The sequence below is a fragment of the Mandrillus leucophaeus genome, unplaced genomic scaffold (assembly GCF_000951045.1).
Source record: "Mandrillus leucophaeus isolate KB7577 unplaced genomic scaffold, Mleu.le_1.0 Scaffold629, whole genome shotgun sequence".
Taxonomy (NCBI): domain Eukaryota; kingdom Metazoa; phylum Chordata; class Mammalia; order Primates; family Cercopithecidae; genus Mandrillus; species Mandrillus leucophaeus.
In genome coordinates this window covers 81962-92209 of record NW_012106797.1, presented here as the reverse complement: position 1 = coordinate 92209, position 10248 = coordinate 81962, and the positions used below count along the sequence as shown (strand labels likewise).

Genomic DNA, 10248 nt, shown 5'->3' with positions numbered 1-10248 from the left:
CGGGTTAGCCAGGATGGTCTCGATCTCCTGACCTTGTGATCCGCCCGTCTCGGCCTCCCAAAGTGCTGGGATTACAGGCTTGAGCCACCGCGCCCAGCCTAGAAGTAGGCTTTAGAAGGTGGGTAATAATAAACTTCACTGAGCTACATTGTAACCCAATGCAAAGAAGCTAAGAATTATGATAAAACAATACAGGAGCTGATAACCAGAACAGCCAGTTTAGAGGACAGCATAACTGACCTGATGGAGCTGAAAACCACGATGCAAGAAATTCACAATGCAATCACAAGTATCAATAGAAGAACAGATGAAGAGGAAGAAAAAATGTCAGAGCTTGAAGACTATCTTTTGAAATAGGAAGACAAGAATACAGAAAAAAAGAATGAAAAGGAATGAACAAAACCTCTGAGAAATATAGGACTATGTAAAAAGACCAAACCTATGACTGATTGGGGTACCTGAAAAAGACAGGGAGAATAAAACCAAGTTGGAAAACATACTTCAGGGTATTATCCAGGAGAATTTCCCCAACCCAGCAAGACAGGCCAACATTCAAATTCAGGAAATCCAGAGAACCTCAGTAAGATACTCCATGAGAAGATCAACCCCAAGACACATAATCTTCAGATTCTCCAAGGTCAAAATGAAAGAAAAAATGTTAAAGGAGGCCAGACTGAAAGGCCAGGTCACCTACAATGGGAAACCCATCAGACTAATGTGGACCTCTGAGTGGAAACCCTAAAACCAGAAGGGATTTGGGGCCAATATTCAACATTCTTAAAGAAAAGAATTTCCAACCCAGAATTTCTTATCCAGCCAAACTAAGCAAAGGAGAAATAAGATCCTTTTCAGACAAGCAAACACTGAGGGAATTTGTCACCACCAGTCCTGCCTTGCAGGAGTTTCTGAAGGGAGCACTAAATACGGAAAGGAAAACCCATTACCAGCCACTACAAAAACAAACTGAAGTACACAGACCAGTGACACTTTGAAGCAACCACATAATCAAGTCTGCAAAAATAACCAGCAAGCATCATGATGACAGGATCAAATTCACACATAACAATATTAACCTTAAATGTAAATGGGCTAAATGCCCCCCATTAAGAGACACAGAATGGCAAGCTGGATAAAGATCCAAGACCCATCAGTACACTGTCTTCAAAAGACCCATCTCATGTGCAAAGACACACATAGGCTCAAAAGAAAGGGATGAAGGAAAATTCACCAAGCAAATGGAAAACAGGAAAAAAGCAAGGATCACAGTCCTAGTTTCTGACAAAACAGACTCTAAACCAACAAAGTTCAAAAAGCACAACGAAGGGGCTGGGCACGGTGGTTCATGCCTGTAATCCCAGTACTTTGAGAGGCCAAGGTTGGTGGATCTCCTGAGGTCAGGAGTTTGAGACCAGCCTGGCCAACATAGTGAAACCCAGTCTCTACTAAAAATACAAAAATTAGCCGAGTGTGGAAGTGGGCACCTGTAATCCCAGCCACTCGGGAGAGGAAGGCAGGAGAATCTCTTGAACCCAGGAGGCGAAGGTTGCAGTAAGGCAAGATTGCACCATTGTACTCCCGCCTGGGTGATAAAGCAAGACTCCGTCTCAAAAAAAAAGCAAAGAAGGGTGTTACATATCAGTAAAGGGTTCAATTCAACAAGAAGAGCTAACTATTCTAAATACATATGCACACAATACAGGAGCACCCAGATTCATAAAGTAAGTTCTCAGAGACCTACAAAGAGACTTAGACTCATACACAATAATAGTGGTAGACTTTAACACCCCACTGACAATATTAAAAAGATCATCCAGACAGAAAATAAACAAAGATATTCAGGACCTGAACTCAGCTTTGGATCAAGCACATCTGATAAATATCTACAAAACTCTTCACCCAAAAACAACAGAATATGCATTCTTCTCATCACCACATGGCACTTACTCAAAAATTGATCATATATGCAGAAGTAAAAAACTCAGCAAATGCAAAAGAACTGAAATCACAACAAACTGTCTCCCAGACCACAGTGCAATCAAATTAGAACTCAAAGATAAGAAATTCACTCAAAACCACACAACTGCATGGAAATTGAATAACCTGCTCCTGAATGACTCCTGGGTAAAAACTGAAATTAAGGCAGAAATCAAAAAGTTCTTTGAAACTAATAAGAACAAAAAGACAATGTACCAGAATCTCTGGGATACAGCTAAAGCAGAGTTAAGGGAGAGATTCACAGCACTACATGCCCACATCAAAAAGCTGGAAAGATCTCAAATTAACAACCTAACACCACAACTAAAATAACTAGAGAACCAAGAGCAAACAAACCCCAAAGTTAGCAGAAAACAAGAAATAATCAAAATCAGAGCAGAACTGAAGGAGATGGAGACACAAAAAACCCTTCAAAAAAAAAACAATGAATCCAGGAACTGGTTTTTTGGAAAAAAAATTAATAAAATAGACCACTAGCTAAATTAATAAAGGAGAAGAATCAAATTGACACAATCAGAAATGATAAGGATGATATCACCACTGATTCTACATCAAAACAACTGTCAGACAATACTATAAACAATTCTATGAACATAAAGTAGAAAATCTAGAAGACATGAATAAATTCCTGGACACATACATCCTCCCAAGACTGAACCAGGAAGAAACTGAATCCCTGAATAGACCAATAATGAGTTCTGAAATTGAGGCAGTAATAAATAAACTACCAATCAAAAAAAAGCCCAGGACCAGATGGATTTACAGCTGAATTCTACCAGAGGTATAAAGAAGAGCTGGCACCATCTCTACTGAAACTATTCCAAATAATTGAAAAGAAAGGACTCCTATCTAACTCATCGTATGAAGCCAGCATCATCCTGATACCCAAACCTGGTGGAGATACAACAGAAAAAGAAAACTTTAGGCTAATATCCCTGATGAACATTGATGCAAAAATCCTCAATAAAATACTGGCAAATCAAATCCAGCAGCACATCAAAAAGTTTATTCACCATGATCAAGTTGGCTTCATCTCCAGGATGCAAGGTTGGTTTAGCATATGCAAATCAATGAATGTAATTCATCACATAAGCAGAACTAAAGACAAAAACCACATGATTATCTTGATAGACAAAGAAAAGGCCTTCGAGAAAATTCAACATCTCTCCATGTTAAAAATTCTCAATAAACTAAGTATTGAAGGAACATACCTCAAAAAAATCAGAAACCTATATGAAAAACCCACAACCAATATCATACTGAATGTACAAAAGGTGGAAGCATTCCCCTTGAAAACCAGCACAAGACAAGGATGCCCTCTCCCACCATGCCTATTTGACATAGTATTGGAAGTTCTGGCTAGGGAAATCAGGCAAGAGAAAGAAATAAAGGGTATTCAAATAGGGAGAGAGGAAGTTAAATAATCTTTGTTTGCAGATGACATGATCCTATATCTAGGAAATCCTATTATCTCAGCCCAAAAGCTTCTTAAACTGATAAGCAACTTCAGCAAACTATCAGGATACAAACTCAATGTGCAAAAATTGCTAGCATATTTATACACCAACAACAGGCAAGCAGAGAGCTAAATCATGAATGAAATCCACTTCACAATTGCTACAAAAAGAATAAAATACATAAAAATACAGCAGACAAGGGAAGTGAACAACGTCTTGAAGGAGAACTACAAACCACTGCTCAAGGAAATCAGAAAGGACACAAACAAATGGAAAAACATTCCATGTTCATGGATAGGAAGAACTAATATTATGAAATGGCCATACTGCCCAAAAAATTTATAGATTCAATGCTACTCCCATTAAGCTGTCATTGACATTCTTCACAGAATTAGAAGAAACTATTTTAAAATTCATATGGAACAAAAAAAGAGCCTGAATAGCCAAGACAATCCTAAGCAAAAAGAACAAAGCTGGAGGCATCCTGCTACCCAACTTCGAACCATACTACAAGGCTACAGTAACCAAAACAGCATGGTATTGGTATAAAAACAGACACATAGACCAATGAAAAAGAACAGAGAACTCAGAAATCAGACCACACACCTACAACCATCTGATCTTCAACAACCCTGACAAAAACAAGCAATGGAGAAAGGATTCCCCATTTAATAAATGTTGTTGGGAAAACTGGTTAGCCATATGCAGAAAACTGAAACTGGACCCCTTCCTTACACCTTATACAAAAATTAACTCAAGATAGATTAACGACTTAAAGGTAAAACTGAAAACTATAAAAACCCTAGAAGAAAATCAAGGCGATACCATTCAGGACATAGGCGCAGGCAAAGATTTCATGAATAAAACACCAAAAGCAATTGCAACAAAAGGAAAAATTGACAAATAGGATCTAATTAAACTAAAGAGCTTCTGCACAGTAAAAGAAACTATCATCAGAGTGAACAGACAACCTATAGAAAATTTTTGCAATCTATTCATCTGACAAAGATCTAATATCCAGAGTCTACAAGGAACTTACACAAATGTATGAGGGAAAAAAAAAAAACTCCATTAAAAAGTGGGCAAAACACATGAACAGACACTTCTCAAAAGACAACATTAAAAAAAAAAAAAAAGGCCGGGCATGGTGGATTCATGCCTGTAATCTCAGCACTTTGGGACACTGAGGTGGGTGGACCACCTGAGGTCAGGAATTCAAGACCAGCCTGACCAACATGGTGAAATCCCCTCTCTACAAAAAATATAAAAATTAGCTGGGCATGGTGGCACACATGTAATCCCAGCTACTCAGGAGGCTGAGGCAAGATAATCACTTGAACCCAGGAGGCGGGGGTTACAGTGAGCATTGCATTCCAGCCTGGGTGACTAGAGTGAGACTCTGCCTCAAAAAAACAAACAAACAAACAACAACAACAACAACAAAACACATTCATGTGGCCAGTAAACAAACATGAAAAAAATTTCAACATCACTGATCATTAGAGAAATGCGAATCAAAAACACAATGACACACCATCTCATGCCAGTCAGAATGACAATTATTAAAAAGTCCAGAAACAACAGATGCTGGCAAGGTTGTGGACAAAAAGGAATTCTTATACACTGTTGGTGAGAACGTAAATTAATTTAACCATTGTGGAAGACAGTATGGCAATTCCTCAAAGATCTAGAGACGGAAATACCATTTGACCCAGCAATCCCATTACTGGGTATATACACAAAGGAATATAAATCATTCTATTATAAAGATACATGCATATGTATGTTCATTGCAGCACTATTCACAATAGCAAAAACATGGAATCAACCCAAATACCTATCAATGATAGACTGGGTAAAGAAAATGTGGAACATATATACCATGGAATACTATGCAGCCATAAAAAGGAACAAGACCATGTCCATTTAAGAGCCATGGATGGAGCTGGAAGCCATTATCCTCAGCAAACTAATGCAGGAACAGAAAACCAAACACCGTATGTTCTCACTTGTAAGTGGGAGCTGAATGATGAGAACGCGTGGACACATGGAGAGGAACAACATACACTGTATGGGTTGGGGGAGGGACAGCATCAGGAAGAATAGCTAATGGATGCTGGGCTTAATACCAAGGTGATGGGTTGATCTGAGCAACAAACCACCATGGCACACGTTTACCTATGTAACAAACCAGCACATCCTGCACATGTACCCTGGAACTTAAAATAAATGTTGAAAGAAAAAAATAAAAATAAAAATAAATAAAATAAAATGTTGCCACCCTATCTCCCAGGAGGAGATACTTCCTAGATGAGAATCAAAATCAAAGACAGGCCCAGTGTGGTGGCTCACACCTGTAATGCCAACACTTCAGGAGGCTGAGGCAGGAGGATTACATGAAGCCAGGAGTTCAAGACCAGCCTGAGTAACATACCAAGACCCTATCTCCATAAAAAATTTAAAAATTGGCTAAGCATGGTGATGCCCGCCTGTGGTCCCAGTTACTCAGGAGGCACGAGTATCACTTGAGCCCAGGAGTTGGAGGCTGCGGTAAACTACAATCACACCACTGCACTCCAGCCTGGGTAACAGAGCAAGACTCTGCCTCAAGAAAAAAAAAAAAAAAATCAAAGCAAAGCGACAGTAATCACATAAAATTTAATGACTGATAATGGTAACATTAAGATTAGTATTAGACATTTCCTGTAGGAAGAATTCAGTTATTATTAGTTATTACTAATATTGAAAATAATGAAACTAGGGAACTATATCATAGATTAGTGCTTGTAACAATGTTAATGACTACTTAATGAAGATTGTTAAAATCAGAATATCTCAGAAATAACAACATTGAACTTAATTTTCATCCCTTCTGACATTCAAACCACCTTTTATCCAAAACTTACGTGGTGTAGTCATTTTTGCGAAGATAGGAGTCACAGTATCTTCCAGTTGTTGTCTCTGCTCTAAAAGCTCATTAATGGAAGCTTCTGTATGGGTTTCCAACCACTCATTTTTTGCACGGCATGCACTGAGGATGGTATTCTAGGGACAGAAATACAGAGTTTGCTCTCCACTTATTTACTGAAAAATAAAACTCAACAGTATCTCTAAACCAGCACGTGTTCTGCTGTTTTAAAACCAGCAGAGTTCTAAACCAATCAAACTTTCTGTGATGATAGAAATATTCTGTACCTGCATTGACCAATACAGTAGCCATTAGATATAAATAGCTATTGGGCACTAGAAATGTGGCTAGGGTGACTAAGGAACTACATTTTAAATTGTAATTAATTTTAAATAATTCAAATTTGAATAGTCACATGTGGCTAGTGTCTATTATATTGGACAGTGCAGCTCTAACATTAGTGGAATATGAGCACAAAAAAACTCACCATCAAGAGTCATGAAGCCTGGTACCATTCTACACTTTCTCCCTAATTCTTCATTTTTGTTTAGCCCTGTAACTAAAAGAAGTACTTGCAAAGACCAGAAAAGAATAGGTGGATGGTATGAGTTGCATGCGTCTCAAAAGACAATGCTGATATTTTATTCCTTCTCAAATGGTTCACAGGAGGCAGTTCAAGAAATACAAGAAAAGCTCCACCTTACTGAAAATCTCTGTTTGCACTGTAAAATTATCTCGTTGCACATATGCAGCAAATTTCTGATGTCTGATTTAAGATGTTTATTGTACTGTGGTCTGTAATAATAAAGATAAATAAATACATTTGTGGTATGTCCTGTCCACACTGTTAAATAACAAGCAGTAGAATATGTAGAAGTATGTAGAAGGAAGTAGACTTAGAGGTGTCCTTAATATCTTATTAAGAAGAAAAAAAGTAAAATTGAATAATATATATAAGTGTGATCTCATTTTTATAAAAACAAAATCTTTCATAAAATTCCTATTATGTGTATGGATACATATGATTATATAAGTGAAAGGAAAAACATAACACAAAATTGTTATTAGAACCACAGAGTGTGTAATAAGAATAGAAATAGAAAAAGAAAAACTATTAGTCTTGCTTTAGACATTTTGATTTTTTTCTAATTATTACTATGCATACATAATAATTTCTAGTTCAAATAATCAAATTTTTTAAAAGTAAAATAAGAAAGTTCTAGTAACTAGTTTGACAAAGCACTATTTCTTTGTGTCAGTAAAATTTTGCTTTTTGCAAATCTGATAGCTCCAAAAGCTATTCTAACAGAATTTTTCCTACATTTTATTTGTTTCACAAGAGATTTTGTAGAGTACTCTACAAGACACAAGAGAAAATGTATAACTTATCAAATGCTTAGACTTGGTGATATCTTACACTTTTAGCAATACCCAATTCTTTTTCATCTGAATAATAGGTCACAGGAAATTCACAGAGCATCCTGCACAAAAATATATGAAATAATTTAAAATCAAAACACATTTCTGATACCCTCAGTATATTTTTTAAATGCACATTCGGAGCACTAAACTAGTCCACAGGGAATGCTTAGATAGTACTTAGAGTGGGCAAGTGGGCTTTAAAATTACTATGTTTACATCTGTGTATCTTTTTTCCCATTCTGAAAAATTTGACACATTAAATAATATGCAATATGTTTGTACATGTACATATATACCAAAATATATAATGTATATCTCAGTTTTGAAGCAAAATAATGAAATGAATATTTCCATTGTATTATTTTGGACCCTACTACTCAACAGAAGAACCAGAACACTACCAGTACTATTAATGCAGCTTCTGTCCCTCCCCATCCCACCCCACTGACTGCCTTCAAGAGATAACTATGATCTGTGCTTATCCCTTTGCTTGGCTTTTTAAATAGTTTTACTCCCATATGTAGGCATCTCTAAATTATATAGTTTGTAATTGCTTGTTTTTGAGCTTTATAAAAATCTATGTAGTCTTTGATTTTTTTTTTTTTTTAACTCAATATTACATTTCTAAGATTCAGCCATGTTGCTGGGTTTGATACTTAGTACATCTCTATGTCACTCTTTAATACTATTTATTTTAGTTCTGATCAGACTATCCTCTATTAGAGGTTTATAAAGAAAGGAAGGGAAGGTAGGAGGGAAGAAGGAAAGAAAGAGGGAGGAGGGAGGAAGTAAGGACCACAACGTGCCTTTAGAACATCAGTGCAAAAATTAAAATGTAAGACAAAATTCTCAAAACACCACAGAACAAGCAATAATCACAATACAGTACCTTGTCTTCCTTAAGGAGTTTCCCTGATCCCTTTTCAGTGTCAGTAACAGCTAAAGAGACTTTTGCAATATATTTTTTCAGAGTCAGTCTTGCATCTGAAAGAATGGACAGAAACACACACATGACAAGACAAAGACAAGAGGCAGAGCAAGATAGTCAAATGGAAGCCTCCACTGTCCACCCCACCCCACAGAAACACCAAATTGAACAACTATCCATACAAAAAAAGCACCAACATGAGAACCAAAAATCAGGTAAGCAATCACAGTACCTCATTTTAACATCATATTAAGGAAAGAGGCACTGAAGAGGGCAGGAAAGACAGTTTTGAACTGCCTACACCACATTTCCCCCATACCCCTGGCAATGGCCACACAGTGCAGACAGAGAATCTGTATGCTTGAGGGAGGGAGAGCACAGTGATTGTGGGACTTTGCACTACAGCTCAATGCTTCCCATCATAGTAGAAAGCAACATGGGGCAGAATTCAGCTGGCACCCATGGATGCAGCATTTAGACCAGCCCTAGCCAGAGGGGACGCACATCCCAACAGTTGGAATCTGAGTTCCAGCAGGCCCCACCACTACAGGCTAAAGTGCTATGGGGTCCTAAATAAACTTGAAAGGCCATCTATGCCACGAGGTCTGCAATTCCTGGGCAAGTCCTAGTGCTATGCAGGGATCAGAGCCAGTTGTCTCGGGGTGCACGTCACCTAGTGAGACACTAGCCTGAATGGCCATGACAGTGCTTGCCACCCCTCTGCCAATCCCAGGTGACATAGCTTACAGCTCTGGGAGAGACTCCTTTCTTCTGCTTGAGGAGAAGAGAGGGAAAAGTGAATAACACTTTGTCCTGCAACTTGGATACCAGCTCAGCCACAGTAGAACAGGGCACCAAGCAGAGTCCTGAGGCCCCCATTCCAGGCCCTAACTCCAAGGTGATATTTCTAGACATATCCTGGGCCAAAAGGGAACCAGCTGCCTTGAAGGGAAGGACCCAGTCCTGGCAGGATTCATCACCTGCTGACTAAAGAGCCCTTGGGTCCTAAATAAGCATCGGTGATACCCAGGCAGTACTCACCGTGGGCCTTGGGTGAGACTCAGAGCCATGCTGGCTTCAGGGGTGACCCAGAACATTCCCCAGCTATAGTGACTATGGGGAGAGACACCTTCTGCTTGACAAAAGGAGAGGGAAGAGTAAATGGGACTTTGTCTTGCAACCTGGGTACCAGCTCAGCCACAGTGGGGTGGCACACCAAGCAGGATCCTGAGGTCCCTGATTCTAAGCCTGGCTCCTGGAGAGCATTTCTGGGTCTAGCCTGGACCTGGACAGCCCACTGCCCTGAAAGGAGAGACCCATGCTGGGCAGTATTCACCACAGGCTGATTGCAGAGCCCTTGGGCCTTGAGTGAATATCAGCAGAAGCCAGGTGGTACTTGCTGTGGGTTTGGGCAGTGATTGCCGCAGGGAGAGACTACTGTGTTAGAAGAAAGGGGAGAGGAAAAGTGGGAAGGACTTTGTCTTATGGCTTGGGTGCCAGCTCAGCTGCAGTAGAACAGAGTACCAGCTAGATTCCTA

The 10248-nt window shown here is 38.9% G+C and overlaps 1 protein-coding gene across 1 annotated transcript in view; it reads right to left on the bottom strand.

Annotated features, from left to right (window-relative positions):
* The window catches only part of ANKRD45 (ankyrin repeat domain 45), a 61660-nt gene that overhangs the window by 5109 nt on the left and 46303 nt on the right, over positions 1 to 10248 (bottom strand). The window contains exons 4-5 of the mRNA XM_012000412.1: positions 8672 to 8766; positions 6359 to 6497 (exon numbers count right to left, since the gene is read on the bottom strand). Of these exons, the coding sequence (XP_011855802.1) occupies positions 6359 to 6497; positions 8672 to 8766 (234 nt within the window). The remainder of the gene's footprint in view (positions 1 to 6358; positions 6498 to 8671; positions 8767 to 10248) is intronic.